The sequence below is a fragment of the Octopus sinensis genome, linkage group LG14 (genome assembly GCF_006345805.1).
Source record: "Octopus sinensis linkage group LG14, ASM634580v1, whole genome shotgun sequence".
Taxonomy (NCBI): Eukaryota; Metazoa; Mollusca; class Cephalopoda; order Octopoda; family Octopodidae; genus Octopus; species Octopus sinensis.
In genome coordinates, this window is record NC_043010.1 from 62,199,149 (window position 1) to 62,218,670 (window position 19,522).

At 38.5% G+C, this 19,522-nt stretch overlaps 1 protein-coding gene across 4 annotated transcripts in view; it reads right to left on the minus strand.

Moving 5' to 3' along the window:
• LOC115218817 (oocyte zinc finger protein XlCOF6-like) overlaps positions 1–10,839 on the minus strand; it is a 17,464-nt gene extending 6,625 nt beyond the window's left edge. For all 4 annotated transcript variants that reach the window (XR_005002019.1, XR_005002020.1, XR_005002021.1 and 1 more), the window contains exons 1-2: positions 10,617–10,839; positions 1–3,743 (exon numbers count right to left, since the gene is read on the minus strand). The exon at positions 1–3,743 is cut by the window's left edge. Coding sequence is in view for 1 of the 4 variants with exons in the window: in XM_029788756.2 (XP_029644616.1) it covers positions 1–1,545 (1,545 nt within the window). In the remaining 3 variants the exon portion in view is untranslated. The remainder of the gene's footprint in view (positions 3,744–10,616) is intronic.
• Between the last annotated feature and the right edge of the window lie 8,683 nt (positions 10,840–19,522).

The following is a 19,522-nucleotide window of genomic DNA, read 5'->3' on the forward strand; positions in this document are numbered from 1 at the left end:
CGTCTTCTGACTGAACGTCTTCGGACAGAGTTCACATTGATAGGGTTTCTCGCCTGTGTGTGTTCGCATGTGCAACTTCAGGTTGCCCTGCTGACTGAAGGACTTCCCACAAGTTAAACACCTAAACGGCTTCTCTCCAGTATGCGTTCTCATGTGATTCTTCATGTTTATCTGCAAACTGAACGCTTTGGGACAAAACGAACACTTGAATGGCTTCTCACCGGTGTGAATACGTTCGTGGTTGCGGAGGAAGAAAGCATTGGCAAAGGCCTTCTTACAGAATTGACAGTAGAACATGTCTCCGGTGTGCAGGCGTTTATGGTCCTCCAAGTTGACCCGTTGACTGAACGCTTTGCCACATGTCTGACACACAAACGGTCGCTCTCCAGTATGATTCCTCATGTGGAGTTTCAAGTTTCCTTGCTGACTAAAAGCTTTGCCACATGTTAAGCATGTGTAAGGCTTTTCCCCGGTGTGTGTCCGGTGGTGATTCTTCAGTGCCGTTTGCTGACTGAACGCTTTGGGGCAAAACCCACACAAGTACGGTTTCTCACCTGTATGGATGCGTTCATGATTGCGTAAGTTAATTTGCAACGTGAAAGTCTTCGAACACGTCATGCAACTAAAGAGGTCACCTGTATGTATACGACAATGGTTCTCCAAGTTGGTTCGTTGGCTGAATGCCTTCGGGCATAATTCGCATTGATAAGGCTTTTCGCCAGTGTGTGTTCTCATGTGTATCTTCAGATTCCCTTGCTGGCTGAAGGCTTTCCCACACTCGACACAGGTGAAGGGTTTCTCCCCTGAATGTATTCTCTGGTGATTCTTCAAATTAATTTGCAGGTTGAAGCTCTTGTTACAGATCTCACACGTGTAAGGTTTCTGTTGATACTCGCCCCCTGCTGTGTGGGTAAGTTCGTGGTTTTTCAAGTGGATTTGCTGAGCAAAGGCCTTCTTGCAGAAAGTGCAGAAGAAGCATTTTGCAGAGTTGCTCGAAGAAGTGGGGACATTGGGGATTAGGAGGGGCGGGATAACGCTGTTGGAAGAAGAGACGGGAGGAGTTCGGGTCGGGTTTGAATGTGGGGTTGATTTCAAACTCGACACATTGCCAGCATCGTCTCCATTATCACTTCCGTTCATAATTGCGCTGTCAGAGTGAGGTGGAGACTGCAAAGAATGAGTTGAGCTGGAATTGAGAAGCGGATTCATGCCATGAGGTTGCTGCTGCTGCTGTTGTTGTTGTTGTATAGAATCCAACATGTTGCTGTTGTTGTCATTGCTGTTGTTGCTGCTGCTGGCTCCGCTGTTGCCATCAGACGACATCCTCGGATTGGCCGACATCGTATGGGGATAGCCCTTTTGGCAGAAATTACACCTACAAGACTTCCCGCCAGTGTGGCGCTGGCCCTGTTCCGCATTTGATCCATTCTCATGCTGGTTCAGCTTCAAAGAGTCTTCACCTCCGTAGAATAATCCAGGAGGATTATGTAAATCTAATCCGTATTGGTTATTGAATGGATACATTTGGTTAGATAGATTAGACATAATTAATTACACATTGTTAATTAGATTGTTATTAGAAACTGATGTAGTAATTATCACAGAAACAGTTATGACTTTTGGTTAATTATCAGATGGCTTCCTTCTGCTGACAGCATTTTTGTTGGTTGAGATACTTGTTTAAGACGATAGATATATTGAGCAATCAGAGTGAAACTGTTGTTGTGGATTTGACAATGTGTGTGTGTGTGTGTGTGTGTGATACTTTGTGACTGTGTCTGTGTGACTATACCGTGTGTGTTTCTATTTGTATATATTTAGTGAATGGACTCTGTATATGTGTGTGTGTATGTGTGTGTTCCTTAAGTGTATGTGTCGTCTGGCTATGAGTGTGTTTGTGTCTGTGCACGCTATATGGAAAGTGGTTCAAGCGTGTGCAATATTTATATGTGCTGATATATAACCAGATGTATATATATGTATGTATGTATGTATATATGTATGTATATATGTATGTATGTATGTATGTATATAACTGCAGGGACATATAAATTATATGTTCAGATTTGTGTACATGTATGTATACATTTGCACTGACGTACTAATGTAACTTTAATACAACCAGTAGACTGTGTGTGTTTATGTGTATAAATCTATGTATATCTATATGCATGTATGTATATGTGTGTGTATGTGTATGTATGTATGAGCCTCTTTGTGTGTGTGTGTGTGTTGTTTTTAATTAGTGTGAGGAGAGCCAGTGACCATAGCAATGGTTTTAACAGTCCTCTTCTAGACTGGGGTGGGGGTGAGGTTTAATCTTCCATTTAAACTGTTGTAGTTTGGTAGGGACAATACATGGGCCAAGAGTGAGTTCCAGAGGGAGACACAGCTCCAGGGAAGAAGGACTGGTAAAATCGTTTACATATTGTATGAATGCAGGTGTAAGCCTGTGTGTATGTGTATGTGTGTGTGTGTGGCAGCAGGTTGTCTATTCCTCAACACAAATTTTGTTACATGATACAAACTTGACGGACATAGTCTTTAGTTTTTAGTCTTTCGTCTTGGTATGATGGAAGAATTGTTGAATTTTAAAATAAACAAGAAATAAATTTCTAGGAAAATGATTCCAAATTATGAAGAAATTATAATTAATTTTCTATAAATTGAAATCACATTTGGTGATTGATGTAGTCCTTGTGTGACATTTGTGTAAATGGTGAGCAAAAAAAAGTTCTGGTGAAGAGAAGAAGATGTATTGGAGAGGGGGACTGTTCGATCTGGGACAGTTGGCCCCTTCCTATCACAAAGCAGGTGATGTTATTATGTCTGTGTTGCTTTTTTTACATGAAGACCAGCAACGAGGCATTTGTGGAGAATTTCCACTGCAAATGTTGTTGTTCCTGTTGTGGTTGTCGTGTCTTCCTTCACCAGCAGGAAGATAAGCAACAAGATATTTTCTGAGGAAATACCACTGAAAATGTCGTTGTTGTTGATGTGTCCCACTTCAACTAAATGACGGTTAACTACTTGATATTTCTCGGGAAATTCCACATAGCAATATTATTACGTCCAGGGGGAGATTTATCTCTCATCTACTTGATACCACAGAAACCAGAGTTAAGCACCAGAGCAAAGGAATCTTATGTTTCATGAGAAGGTGGCTTAGTTTGTTTCAAACGCCACCCAGTTTGGCGGAAGTCTTCCAATGATTTAGACTTTGTCAGCAGAAAATATTTCTTGGTTAAGGACCACTTGAGGAGATCCAGTTTTTTTTTTTGGGTAGAATGATTAAATATATTAGAATTTCGGTGAATGTTCTTAAGCATCAAGATTAAAGAATATTAGAGAAAATTGTAGAAGATAAAGTTATAAATATTACAGAAAGGTCCTCTTTCTTGCGGGGTCACTGGAATTTTAAAGAATGCTCTTCAAAATTAGGGCAGTGAAATTTCTGGAAATATAACTTCGGAGATAGAAGAAGAAAGTAAATCTTCTGGAAAAGGTCTCTGATGTCAAAATGGCTCTAAAATAATTTTAGGGAAGAAAGTTCAAAATTAGGCTGTTAGACATCAGTGCAGATTCTTCAGAATAAGTGCTGGAGTTTCAGGTAAAGTTTGTCAAAATATGTGACTCTAGGAATACAGATACGGTTCATTGGAGACAGGTGCGAAAATATTCTGAAGAAGGGACTCACTTGATGTGAAGAAACTATGGTGTCAAGGTGAAGTTTGGATGTCGGTCTGAAAAAAAAAAGAAACAAATTAAAGAATTAGAATTAACATTATACATGCCTACATATATACTTATATTATATGTGCATGTATACATATATATACATATATATCCCCAAACAAAATATACACACACACACACACACACACATATATATATATATATATATATATATATATATATCATCATCATCATTGTTTAACATCTGCTTTCCATACTGGCATGGGTTGGACGGTTTGACTGAGGACTGGTGAACCAGAAGGCTCCAATCTGATCTGGCAAGGTTTCTACAGCTAGATGCCCTTCCTAACACCAACCACTCCGAGAGTGTAATGGGTGCTTTTACATGCCACTAGCATGGGTGCCAGTCAGGCAGTACTGGCATCGGCCACACCAATGACTTCACTTGACTCAATAGATCTTCTCAAGCTCAGTATATTGCCCAATGATTGAAGGGTACTCTTAACTGGGCCAGTTATGTGACACTGGCATAGGCCAGAGCTATGGTCTCACTTGGTTTGCCAGGTCTTCTCAAGTACAGCATATCTCCAAAGGTCTCGGTCGGTTGTCATTGTCTCTGTGAGGCCCAACATTCGAAGGTCATTCTTCACCACTTCATCCCAGGTCTTCTTGAGACTACCTCTTCCACAGGTTCCCTCCACTGTTAGGGTGTGACACTTCCTCACACAGCTGTCCTCCTCCATACACAACACATGACCATACCAACACATTCGTCTCTCTTGCACATCACAACTGATGCTTCTTCTGTCCAACTTTTCTCTCAGGACGCTTACACTCTGTCATGTTTGCATACTGACATTACATGTCCAGCAAGGCACACTAGCTTCATTTCTTGCACGCCTACGCATGTCCTCAGCTGTCACAGACCATGTTTCACTGCCATGCAACATGGCTGTTCGCACACATGTATCATACATTCTACCTTTCAGTCTGAGCGAGAGGCCCTTTGTTACCAGCAGAGGTAGGAGCTCTCTGAACTTTGCCCAGGCTATTCTTATTCTATCTAGCAGCTATGCTCTCAGAGCATCTCCCTCCCCACTACTGACTTGGTCACTTAGGTAATGGAAGCTATCAGTTATTTCTAGTTTTTCCCCTTGGCATGTGATGGAAGCTGTTTTCTGCACATATTTATATGCAATGGGTAAATTGTCACCATGTTATATTTTTGATTGCGTGCATGCACATTGTTTTTGATTTTGTTGACTACACAGTATTGGTTAGTTGGGCACCATCTGTGAGAAAAACTATGATGCAATTCACTCTGCCAGAAATTTACAAACAACATACTATGCTGCTTGGCATTCACACCAGAGCCTCTAATACAAACATTTCAGAGTGTTTGGGTGTCAATCTGAGGGTAGTGCAATCTGAGAACAACTATCAAGGGTGATAAAAATCCAACATCTAGTCAACATCATGGTGTTTAGAGTGATCACTAGAGATGACAACATTATGCCTCCGTTCATCTCACACAGCCTCATACACAACATGGAGGCCTACATCAAGAGCCAGGAGGAGGTAGTGCAGCCCTGGGTCAAGAGGGTGGTTGCTGGAAGACTCTCTGTCTGGCAACAGGACTCTGCACCATGCCCCACAACCAGAAGAACCCAGTCATGGCTGTCAGACAATTTCTGTGACCACATCACCCCTAACATCTGGCCACCTAACTCCCCAGACTGCAACCCCCTTGATTATTATGTGTGTAGGGTGCAGTTGAGCGAGAGACCAACAAAACTCCTTGTAACAAGAAAGATGAACTGAAGGCAAGGATTATGGCAGCATTCACCAACTTAAACATGGAGACCGTCCAGAAGAGTTGCAGGAGATTTTGAAGTCATCTTGAGGCCGTAATTGAAGCTAATGGCGATTTTATTGAATAAATTTACTCTTTAGTACTTCAAGACATTTTAATGTAATGCTAGTAAATATATCTGTTAAAAATCTGATGTCAGTGTTATTTTCATTTTTGCGTAATTTAGATGACAATATATTCGAGTAAAGATTGTTTGCCAACATAAGATGGCAGTCCTAGTTTAGGATGAATGTTGCTGTAATTTAGCCCCAGGAGACATCATCTCCAGTGGGGTATACGACATGATCTGTGTCCTTATATTTTCGAACAAGGGAATCTAGCATCCCCACTCAGCTCAAAACAATATCTGTGTATTGCGATTTCCTTTCATAGTTTTGAGCTGAGTGTTGGTGCGAGATTCCCTTGTTCGAAAATATAAGGACACAGATCATGTCATATAGCCAGCTGGGGACGATGCCTCCTGGGACTAAATTACAGCAACATTCGTCCTAAACCAGGACTGCCACGTTATGTTGGCAAACAATCTTTACTCCAAAGTACTGTTGCTGAATATCTCTCGTAGTGAGATTTAAAAGTAGTAATTTCCTAACAATATATTCATTGCACCCTGTAAACACACACACACGTATGTGTGTTGTATTATTTTAACCCTTTTCATACAAAGCTACTCAAGACTGCCCTTAGTTCTATGATGCGATGCTTGTTTTAAAGTGATTTGAATTACAACCTGTCCATTTTCCGTGTTGGAGGGTTTGACTGAGGTCTGGAGGGCCAGCAGCTGTACCAAGCTCCAATCTGATCTGACAATGTTTCTACAGCTGGATGCCCTTCCTAATGCCAACCACTTCAAGAGTGTAGTGGGTGCTTTTTATGTGCCACTGGCACAGGAGCCAGTCAAGTGGTCCTAGCATCGATCATGTTCTGATAGTGCTTTTTACGTGTTACTGGCACAGGAGCCAGTCAGGGGGTACTGGCATCGGCCACATTCAGATGGTGCTTTTTACGTGCCACTAGCATGGGAGCCAGTCAGGCGGACCTGGCATCGACCATATATATATATATATTTTTATTATTAGTGATGGTTTAGAATAGCACTCTCAGGTTCCTAACAGGCAATGAACATAAAAATAAACTGTTTTGGGAAGACAATAGTGATTGGGTGGGTGACGTGGGCATACTTTTAACTAAAAAATGGGTGGACAAGGTGACCGAGGTAGTCAGAGTGTGTGATGGGATACTTATGCTGAGACTAGTTTTACAAAGTAGAACAGTAACTATTTTTTCTGCCTATCCTCCTCAACTAGAATACAAAAAGAAACCAATAGAATAAGGCTTATACCTAACCTAGTGCAGGTTAGGTTTAAGAGGTTAGAAATGGCCAGTTTGAATGTAGAACATGTGAAATATTTGAGCTGGATTGGTTAAATGTCTAAAAACTCTTTCGAAATTTCCTTTCATTTTTCCCCACATTCACTTGTCTAGGTTCTCTGAGAGAACATATTTCAGTGACCAGAGACACGTTCATCTATTTTCTTTTATTTCTTTTATTGTGGCCATGGTAGGGCATCGCCTTGGAGTATGTTAGCCAAACAAATCAACCCTAAGACTTATTTTTTTCTAAGCCTCCATCAGTCTCTTTTGCCAAACCACTAAGTTATGGAGATGTAAACAAACCAACACTTGTTGTCAAGTGGGTGGGGGGGGGGGACAAACACAGACACAAAGACACACATAGATATATATACATATATAAATACTACAGACCGCTTTCAGTTTCTGTCAACCAAATCCACTCACAAGGCTATGGGCAGAAGACACTTGCTCAAGGTGCCATGCACCATGTGATTGGGAAGCAAGCTTCTTACCACACAGCCACACCTGTGCCTATATAAAACATTAAAATAAAATAAATGCACCCTTTTAAAGCCTAGCCAGGCTCATGGGCCCGGTTTCCTGGTTTCAATGGCGTATGTGTTCCCCAGCTGGACGAGACACCAGTCCATCACAGCATTACTCATTTTTGCCAGCTGAGTGGACTGGAACAACGTGAAATGAAGTGTTTTGCTCAAGAACACAACACGTCACCCGGTCCAGGAATCGAAACCACAATCTTACGATCATGATGCTGACACCCTAACCACTAAGCCATGCGCCTCCACATATAAAACATTACCGAAAGAAATTCAGCTGTGTCTTGCAATAAATACATTTAAGACAAAATGTTTTTCACAGACCCTTAAAATATTACTGTGACTCCCCACTTTATTATTTTGCTTCCATGGACCCTGGAAAATTTAATATGGACTCTGTTGGATACACTATTGAAAGCCACAAAACTGTGGGATTCGCCTTGAGAAATCTTCTCACATAGACGTACAGTGCTAACAGGGAAAGAAGCAAATCAGTAGGAAATGAAAAGCGTCTTCTAGCAGCTGTGGTGGAATTTCTAAATATTCCAAACATGTAGTTTGGAGTTCAGTCCCATCGCGTGACACCTTGGACAAAAGTTTTCCACTCTCAGAGAGTACCATTGCAAAACTATGTGGCACCTTGCGCTGACCAAAGCCTTGTGAGTGGATTGGGTAGACAGAAACTGAAAGAAGCCTGTTGTATGCATGCATGCATGTATGTATGTATTATGTATGTGTGTGTGTGTGTGTCTTTGTATCTGTGCTTCTTTCCCCACCACTGCATGGCAACCGGTGTTGGTGTGTTTATGTCCCCGTGACTTAGCAGTTCGGCAAAAAGAAACCAATAGAATAAGGCTTTAAAAAACTAAGCACTGGGGTCGATTTGTTTGACTAAAGACCCTTCAAGGTGGTGCCCCAGCATGGCCACAGTCAAATTACTGAAACACGTGAAAGATAAAGGATAAAATAGCCAAACGAAAGCGTTTTGAGTCAATTTGACCGGCAGAAACTGAAAGAAGCCCATCGTGAATGTATGTGTGTGTGACATTGTGTGATTGCTGTAAATGAGTGTCACTGTCGTACAAGCAGTGTCGTCTGTTAACAATTTTCTGTGAAAACATGTCTGCTGGTGAGGGAAATGACCTTCCATGGAAACAGGTGAGGATTGGTGACAGGAAGGGCATCCAGCCGTAGAAAAATTCTGCTTCAAGAAATTATGCCTGACCAGTGAGAGCATGGAAAAGTGGACATTAAAACGATGATGATGAGGAGGAGGAGGAGGGGAGAAGGAGGAGGATGTGTGTGTGTGTGTGTTTAAGAGAGCATTAACTCTAAATAAGGTCTGGCTTGGACCGTGATGACCTGTCCAGTCCAGCAAGGAACGATGTAAAACAAATAATGATTAATGCTGATGATGATGACGATGATGATGTGTGTGTGTATGTATGTGTCTATATAAATACATGCATACGTATGCACACGTCTATTCCCGTATGTATATATATATAAATTCATTTATAAGTGTGTGTGTGTGTGTGTGTGTGCAGGTTGTAGACACCATTCAGTAAAGTGCTGCCAATGTAATCAATGGGAAAGCGGGAGTAAAGTACTTAAAGAGTCTGTGAGGAGTTGCCTTCCTGCTATAAAGTGGTTTTACTTCCCTACATTACCAAGGATTTCTGGACTGACTCTCTCTCTCTCTCTCTGTCTCTCTCTCTCTCTCTCTCTCTCCACTTCCCGACACCGTACAACTCAACTACTACTGGCGAAATAGCTCCGAACGATGATGGCTGGAGTCGTGGAGGTGAAGGTGGGAGGTGAGGATTGATGGGATAATAAAAGAGGGGGGAGTGGTTGAACCGAGTAGTTAAACGTTGTGACAACGGGAGGGGAAGGGCGAGAGGGGGGAGAGAGGGAGAACAGCGTAGAAATGGGGGGGAGGTCAAGAAAGGGGAGAGCGGGCACCTGCCTATGTTCGGCTTGCGTGAATATGTACGTACACACACACACACACACATATATATATATATATATATGTGTGTGTGTGTGCGTACATAGACACACCGATACACATATTGATGTGTGTACATATCGACACACAAGCGTACAAACAGAACGTAAAATAAATATACACGAAAATGAAATACATGTAAATAATTGAACATTTAACATATACACACGTACACATGTATGTATGTATTTATATATGTACAAGATGATATGAACACACTTACATACACACTTGCATACACACTTACACATATATATATATATATATAATATATATATATATATATATGAGAGAGATGCAAATATGTATATGTAACATACATGTAGATATAATAACGCACGCACATACACATGCATATATACACGGGTGCATCTACCATATGTACATGTATATATATAAACATAATTATATGTGTTTGTGTGTGTATACACACGTGTGTATGTAGATATATATATATGTGTGTGTGTGTGTGTGTGTGTATATATATATATATATATATATATAGGTAGATAGACACACACACATATACATATATATGTATGTATGTATATAATTATTTAGATATATGCATGTGAGAAAATGTAAGAGGAGGGACAGAGAAAGTGAGAGAGGAGGAGAGAGACACAGAGAATGAAATGTAGATATTGAATAATCTTTTCAATATTAAAGACAGAGAAAGGCAGATTAATAGTGAGATAGAGAGAGAGAGACAAAGAGCATGTGTGTGTGTGTGTGTGTGTGCAAATAAGTATGTGTCCATACAGATGTAACATTATTATGTGTGCGTCGATATTGTAATAAGAGCTGCGTACATGTATAAGTAATTTAATGTGTGTCAATATGAACTGCACACACACACATATACTCATATATATATATATATATATATATAACATATAATATATAAATATATACATACATACACACACACATAAATATTCAAATATATATATACATATATATATATACATATATATATACATATATATATATATATATATATACATATATATATATATATATATATTTATGTATATGTATATGTATGTATATATATATGCATAAACAGATATATGAATGAGAAGCGGTCATTGATTGATGGGGGACGGGGGGCGAAGGAACTTACCTCGACTGTCTTAACATATCATCTCGACCGACCGAAAAAACACCAACACAAATTTTCTCCACCCTTTCCCGGCCATTGGATCTGTCGACCGTAAAACAATAAAGCACAGAATATTTCGGAATAAATATATATATATATATATTTTCTTTTTTTTTGAGAAAACAGAATTTGTTGAATGTTTCACCTTTCTTTGTACATATATATATATATATATGTATATAATTATAGATATATATACATATATATTTTTTTTACATATATATATATATATAGATGTTAAATTGATGATGATTGTGGTAGTAATTACTATTGTTTGTTGTGGTTGTTGTGCTGGTTTTTTCTCTTTTTTTGGTGATTTTGTTTGAAGTTTTGTGTATGGAGGGGGGGAAATTCGTGTAGTTTTCTGTGAATTTCCTCCCCGGGGTGGGTGACAGGTGCTATATGCTATCTAAACACATCGGGGACCGCTTTTATTTTATCTGTTTTTTTGTGAAATCCCACTTTCCAAGTGGATACCAACACAGGGGGAGACAATATGACACACAGACAGACCGACCAGAATGTTTTATTTACTGAAAAAATTTTTTATCGTAAAACTTGTCGAGTGACTCAGAAAGAGATGGATGGAAACGAAGGGAGATAACTCGACGGCCAACCTCTGCCACCACCATACAACATTGCCTCTTCCTTACACTTCCTCTCGCGCTGCTGATTACAGGACATGTTTTTTACCGTACTGACGTACTCTCTCTCCCTCTCAGCCTCCCCTTCCTCTCTATCCACATCTTACTCTATCACACAAACTCTCTCTCCTCCTCACTCTAGCCGATCACCCATTCACTCGCTTATTTTTTCTCCCTCCCTTTAAATCTATCTCTCCTTCTCTCGTCCTCGCCTCATCCTCTCATTCACTCTCTTCTACCTTACTCTCTATCAGTTCTACTCCGCCTCTGCTATTCACATTAATATATGCAAGGTAGAAAGGGAAAGAAAGAGAGCGAATACTGCGTCTATTATCGATTAAGATAGATCGATCTAATAATGAGCAGATGTATCATGAATTGCTATATATCTGAATCGTTTCTTGATCGGTGTATATTTTTAGAATTATATATTATACGATCTAAGGGTGTGTGTATGTTTGCGTTTATCTATACATTTATATAATATATTATACATTTTTACATATAATATTATATATATTATATAATATATATATATTATATAATATATATATATAGAATATATATATATTATATATAATAATATATATATTATATAATATATATATTATATAATATATATATAGAATATAATATATATATTATATAATATATTATATATATATATATATTATATAATATATATATATAGAATATAATATATATTATATATATATTATATATATAATAATATATATATATTATATATATTATATAATATATATATATATATTATATATTATATATATATTATATATATAACAAAATTTTTATATATATATATTATATAATATATATATAATATATATATATATATATATATAATATATATAATATAATATATATATTATATATATAATAAAATTTATATATATATCATGATGATGATGTGTAAGATATATATTCTATATAATATATATTACAAAATATGTGTATATAATATATATATATATACATACATATATAGACATATATATATCTACACACACATGTATGTAATATATGTATGAATGTATATAAATATATATATATTATATATATATATATAATTATGTATATATATATATATATATATATATATTATATATATATTGTATTTTTTAAATAGTTCACACATACAAACATTTGTATACCTCTGTATGTATATATTTATATTTCATAACTATACATAATTATGTTTATAGAATTCCATTACATATAACCAAACATCCACACCTGAATAGATGCAGAATTAGAAATAATTTAATTGGCTTTGTACCAAATATAGTTTATTTGAAAAGAAGTCTCATTAAATGGCAGTTCAAAGACAATTATATAAATATCAAGTAATGTTGTGAAGACCTAAGAAAATCAAAATCGTAATCTATCAACATCAATGGAATATGTAGCGGTGATACCAGTGCCGGAGGCACGTAAGAGAACCATCCGAACGTGGATGTAGCCAGCACCGCCCGACTGGCCCCTGTGCCGGTGGCACGTAAAAAGCACCATCCGACCGTGGCCATTGCCAGCTTCGTCTGGTCCTCGTGCCGGTGGCACGTAAAAAGCACCATCCAATCGTGGCCGTTTGCCAGCCTCGTCTGGCACCTGTGCCGGTGGCACGTAAAAAGCACCCACTACACTCACGGAGTGGTTGGCGTTAGGAAGGGCATCCAGCTATAGAAACACTGCCAGATCAGACTGGGCCTGGTGCAGCCTTCTGGCTTCCCAGACCCCAGTTGAACCGTCCAACCCATGCCAGCATGGAAAGCGGACTTTAAATGATGATGATGATGATGAATAGTGGATAGAATCAGCACTAGGGATTGAACTCCCTTTCTGCAGCGCTTGCCCTATGACTGTTTTTGATGAGTGCTGTGCACAAAACAGCCCTTCAGTCAATTTTGAGTTATTCAGGTGTTTAATATATTTAACATAGGCATTTTGGCTGATGCCAGTGTCACATAACTGGCACATACAAAGCACCATTCCAGCGTTGGGCCTCACAAAAGCAACGTAGCTGTTGCCAGTGGCATGTAAAAAGCACCCATTACACTCTCGGATCGGTTGGCTTTAAGAAGGGCCCCCAGCCATAGAAGCCATGTCAGATCAGACTGGAGTTTAGTGCAGCCCCTCACCTTGACAGCCCTGGTCAAACTGTCCAACCCATGCCAGCATGGATAACGGATATTAAATGATGATGATGATGATGGTGATGGTGATGATGATGAGGAGGAGGAGGATAATCCTTTCCACTGTAGGCACAAGGCCTGCAATTTTGGGAGAGTGGTCAACTCCAGTGCTCGACTTCACTGATCCTGATAGGATGAAAGGCAAATAATAATAATTATAATGCAAGCTCAAAAAACTGCTCCGTCGGGAACATCAAGGATCTTGAGATTGGTTCTCGGGTGTTAAATATCTTCCACAATAGTTAACACCAAAGTACCAAGTCTTATAATTCACAGAAAGAGACCCTGGGAGACATTGTGAGACCTTTGACAACTGGTTGCTGTCTGTTCTCACAGAATTAACCAGAGAAAGTAAGATTTAGAGATCTGAGAAATAAAATACAATGATAATAATAAATGCCCTGATGCAGTACCAGGCAGTGGCTCTCGTGGCTTCTGATCTTAACTGATTGGAAGTGTTATCATGTACATTTTTTTGTCTTGGTATAAAAGATGGACTACAGCAAATATTCTGCTCAATACCACAGATTTGCTTGTCAGTTGTTTGACCTTAACCAGTTGAGCATGTCCCTTAGTGGCTGACGATATGTGCATCTCTGATCATGAGCAGAAGTAGTGGGGGAGCATCATAGCCATGTGTTGAGAGGGATTCTTTGGGGTTTGAATAATTCACCTCTGGAAACATGGGTTGTTCTTTCAACATCCTTTTGATTCAGGGACCTTTTGAGCGGGATGGGTTACTTGACAGGAAGAAAATTCTAACTGGGCCCCACCTGCAAGGTCATGCACTGTTTATTTTGATATGAGATCACCATGTTGCATACATATGGTTGTGATGCATGTGCCTAGTGTACCCTTATCAGACGGGTAGTCATGATGAGTATACTGGGCTTCATATATTTTGCTGCTCTCTCAATCAATAATAATAATAATAATGCTTTCTGCTAAAGGCACAAAGCCTGAAATGTTGTGCAGAAGGGACTGGTTGATTACATTGACCCCAGTGTTTCCCCGATGCTAAATTTATCAACCCCAAAAGAATGAAAAGCAGAATTATCATCATCATTTAATGTCTGCTTTCCATGTTGGCATGGGTTGGACAGTTTGACTGAAAACTTGTAGGCTGGGGAGCTGTATTAAGTTCCAGTCTGATTTGGCAAGGTTTCTACGGCTGGATGACCTTCTTAACACCAACTTCTCCAAGAGTGTAAAAGGTGCTTCTTACGTGCCACTGACACAGGTGCCATTTATGTGGCACTGGCAACAGCCATGACAATGATTTCTCTTGGCTTGACAAGTCTTCACAATCACAGTTCAACACCAAAGGTCTCGGTCACTTGTCATCACCTCTGTGAGGCCCAACATTCAAAGATCATGATTCACCACCTTGTCCCATGTCTTCCTGGGTCTTCCTTTACCACATTTTCCCTCCACAGTTAGAGATTGGTGCTTCTTTACCCACATGTTCTTCTCCATACATATCACATGACCATACCAGCAGATCCGTCTCTCTTGCACACCACATCTGATGCCTCTTATGCCCAGTTTTTCTCTCAAGACACTTACGCTCTATCGCACATGCACACTGATGTTGCACATCCAACAAACAATAATGGCTTCATTTCTTTCAAGCCTTCACTTGTCCTCTGTGGTCACAGCCCACATTTCCCTGCCATGGAGCACAGCTGTTCACACACAGGCATCATACAGTCTGCCTCTCATTCTCATGGAGAGGCCCAATAAGAGAGGACACCAAAACAAAAAAAAGGTTATGTAATAAACTTCATTAGCTTACAGCTGTTTCTGCTATAAAATGTGGTGGACTCTCAGTTGAGTACCCAGATAACATTCTACAGCTTCATCAGAGCCTTGAATATAAGTACACTTTATCTGGGAAAATTATGTCTTCATAACATCCAGGTGTTACAAGTGAGAAAGTCTATGTTGATGCTTATGGGAAAGTCTGTCCAAAAGTTAAAAAAAGTATGCAAATATATGCATGTGCTTACACCGTATATCTCTGCTCTCTCTCCTTGACTGAATGTCTGCATGAATTTTCTTTTCTTTTCATTCTGGTATGTATGTATGTGCATAACTTAGTTATCATTCAGCTAGTGTTAGGAACATAAATTGTGACTAAGATTTGGCGGAAGATTGTAATTCAAAACTTATGAAAACAAGACATTTGTACTCAGAGCCAGAACCGGTTTTAGCCAGGTTGGTATCAAAAGGGTTAAGAATTATTTCTCTGTTATATATTTTAACCCTTTTGTTACCATATTTCTGTTGAGATGCTCTGTGTTTCTTTCAATTAATTTTAAATATAACAAAGAATTTAGTAAAATAACTTAGTTATCATTCAGCTAGTGTTAGGAACATAAATTGTGACTAAGGTTTGGTGGAAGATTTTAATTCAAAACTTAGGAAAACAAGACATTTGTACTACAGAGCCAGAGCCGGTTTCAGCCAGGTTGGTATCAAAAGGGTTAAGAATTATTTCTCTGTTATATATTTTAACCCTTTTGTTACCATATTTCTGTTGAGATGCTCTGTGTTTCTTTCAATTAATTTTAAATACAACAAAGAATTTAGTAAAATAACTTAGTTATCATTCAGCTAGTGTTAGGAACATAAATTGTGACTAAGATTTGGCGGAAGATTTTAATTCAAAACTTTTGAAAACCTGACATTTGTACTACAGAGCCAGAAGCAGTTTCAGGTGGGTTGGTATCAAAAGGGTTAAGAATTGTCTCTTTATTATATATTTTAACCCTTTTGTCGCCATATTTCTTTTGAATCCTCTGTGTTTCTTTCAATTAATTTTAAATAGAACAAAGAATTTAGCAAAATAAATTAGTTATCATTAAGCTATTGAAAACAAGACATTTGTACTACAGAGCCAGAGCCGGTTTCAGCCAGGTTGGTAATGAAATGGTTAAAGGAACAAGTCTACTGTACCAAATCAAAGACTTTGGAAGAAGTTGAAGGGAGAATATGAGAAGTTATGTCTTCTTGCATCCCACAAGAGTTTCTAGTGGAATCAGTTGCCACAATTCCTGGGCGACTCAAGAAGCTGGTGGCGACACCTGGAGCCCAAAGCAAAGTTTAAATAAAACTCCATACTAGGAGCTTTCCTCTCATATCCATTTTTTTGTAAAAATTACAATTAATAAATAATTTATAAATATTTAAAAATAGGGAGTTACTTTTCATTCACTCTGTGTATATCTTTTATCTTTTACTTACGTCAGTCATTTGACTGTGGCCATGCTGGGGCATCGCCTTGAAGAATTTTTAATCAAATGAATTGACCCCATTACTTCCATTTTTTTTGCCTGGTACTTATTCTATTGGTCTGTTTTGCTGAACTGCTAAGATATGAGGATGTAAACAAACCAACACCGGTTGTGAAGTGATGGTGGGGGACACACACAGGCACAAAGACACTCACGCACACACTCATACACACACACACACAGGTAGGCAAACACATACAAGAGGCTTCTTTCAGTTTCCACCTACCAAATCCACTGACAATGATTTGATTGGCCCGAGGTTATAGCAGAAGACACTTACACAAGGTGCCGTGCAATGGGACTGAACTTGGGACCATGTGATTGGAAAGCATGCTTTTACCACAGGAGCCACATACATTTTGCTGAACTTGTGAAACATGTAATATGGAATGGCTGATAAAAACAACGTCCAAATTTGGTGTTAAATTATGAAGCGACTTTTATAATCCAAGCCTAGAGAAGATAAATGCTTTGAGCAATTATAATTTTTATTTAATCAATAAATCACTGTTTATATCCCCTATTGATGAATGCTGGTTAAAAATCAATAACAAACCAAGTGCTAATAGGCTGTACCAAAGCAAGATGGAAGAAAGAGGTATGTTATTACTAAACTTGAGTCTGCAGTAAATTCCTTTTCAAGAGAGACACTACAACCAGACCAACAAAAAAAGACGAGAAAATAAACTATAATGAAGCTTTTGTTGCGAGCTGGCTGAAACGTCAGCATGTTGAGCGAAATGCGTAGCCGTATTTCGTCTGCCGTTACATTCTGAGTTCAAATTCCGCCGAAGTCGACTTTGCCTTTCATCCTTTTGGGGTCGATAAATTAAGTACCAGTTGCGTACTGGGGTCGATATAATCGACTTAATCCGTTTGTCTGTCCTTGTTTGTTCTCTCTGTGTTTAGCCCCTTGTGGGTAGTAAAGAAGTAGGTTTCATTTGGAGAGAAGATAAGATGGAACCCTGGTGGACTTTGTACATTGAACGAAGGAGAAAAGGTTTTAAGTTTTAGCAACTTAAATCGAAATGAATTTCAAAGCACCAATTCCAAAGGAAGAATATTTTGGAAGAAATGTTTGGAACTAAATCAAAGAACAACTTTTACGTAACTGGATGCATGTCACCTGCATTCGCTCATCAGTACCTAATGCAGGTAACACATTGTGGCTTTTTAACACTTTTACTCTTTTACTTCTTTCAGTCATTTAACTGTGGCCATGCTGGAGCACTGCCTTTAGTCGAGCAAATCGACCCCAGGACTTATTCTTTGTAAGCCTAGTACTTATTCTATCGGTCTCTTTCGCCGAACCACTAAGTTACAGGGGCGTAAACACACCAGCAACGGTTGTCAAGCGATGTTGTGGGGGGACAAACACAGACACACACACATACATATGTGTGTGTATGTGTGTGTGTGTGTGTATATGTGTGTGTGTGTATGTGTGTATATGTATATATATATATACACATATACATATATACAACAGGCTTCTTTCAGTTTCCGTCTACCCATAACTATATGTTTGGCAAACAAACCTCTTAACCACACACCCACACTTGTGCCTTTATTTTTGTCATTTATGTCAGAAAGCCAGAATGTGTTGTTACCTGCATCAGTTATTGACTAACGAGTGCAGGTGACATGCATCCCGTTACGTAAACGTGAACAAAGCACCAGACAAAGGATTTGGCAAAATGGTTGGTTGATAATAAAATTATATTCGAGAAATATTGATAACACACCACTATTTAATGACACAGTTTCATGGTTTATTCATGAAATGTCAAATTTTTGTGAAAGTCGGCTAATAAGCTGGATTAAAATGAGCTGCAGACTCACTTTCCAAATGGATGAGTCAACCGACTTTGCTGATGCAGCAGCCACAGCAGCGTCTGAACCCTGTGTTTATGAAAGTGGCATTGAAGAAGACTTGTTAATTAGCCAGACTTTTAAGAGTTATGCTGGGGTGGAATTAAATATTAATCTAATTCATTTACGGGAAGAAGAAATGAAATTTTCTTTGAAAATTTGTTTTAGAATTTGTACCGATGGAGCAGAAGCTGTGGAAGGGGAACATTTCTGATTCTGTTACCAGAATAAAAAAGGAGAAAAAAATCAGAGCCGAATATACCGTAAATCCTCAAATGTAATCCGCATTTTTTTCCCCAAATTTAAAGGTCAAAATCCCTTGTGCGTATTATACATGAGGTTAAAAAATGAAAAATATTTCCTAAGCAATGTCCGAGTCTCTATTCGCTGTCCGACAATGTTTATTCAGACACATTTTGTGATGTCGGGCACGAAAATACTTTAAGCTAAGCCTGAAAGCAATGAAGTCATAAAAGAATCATCCATAACTTGCAGTAAGCAACATTTATTAAACATTATTACTGTTATTTCTTTATTTTCTGCAAACAAAATGCACAAAAAAGCTACACATTTGCATTATGTTATATATACAATAATTATAAAGGACGTTACTGTATACATTTTTACAAACCAAGGACATTATATAGACCTCCTTGACTCAAGTTAGAGAAGGGGTGCGTATTATACTCAAGGTTTAGGTTTTTCAGAGGTACAGCCCCCTAAAAATCCCCTGCATATTATACTCAAGGGTGGGCTATACTCAAGGATTTATGGTAACCACTATTGTCTTCATCATAATCTTTTGCTATTGTGGAGAAATATATGCTTCATGAGCTGAAATTAGT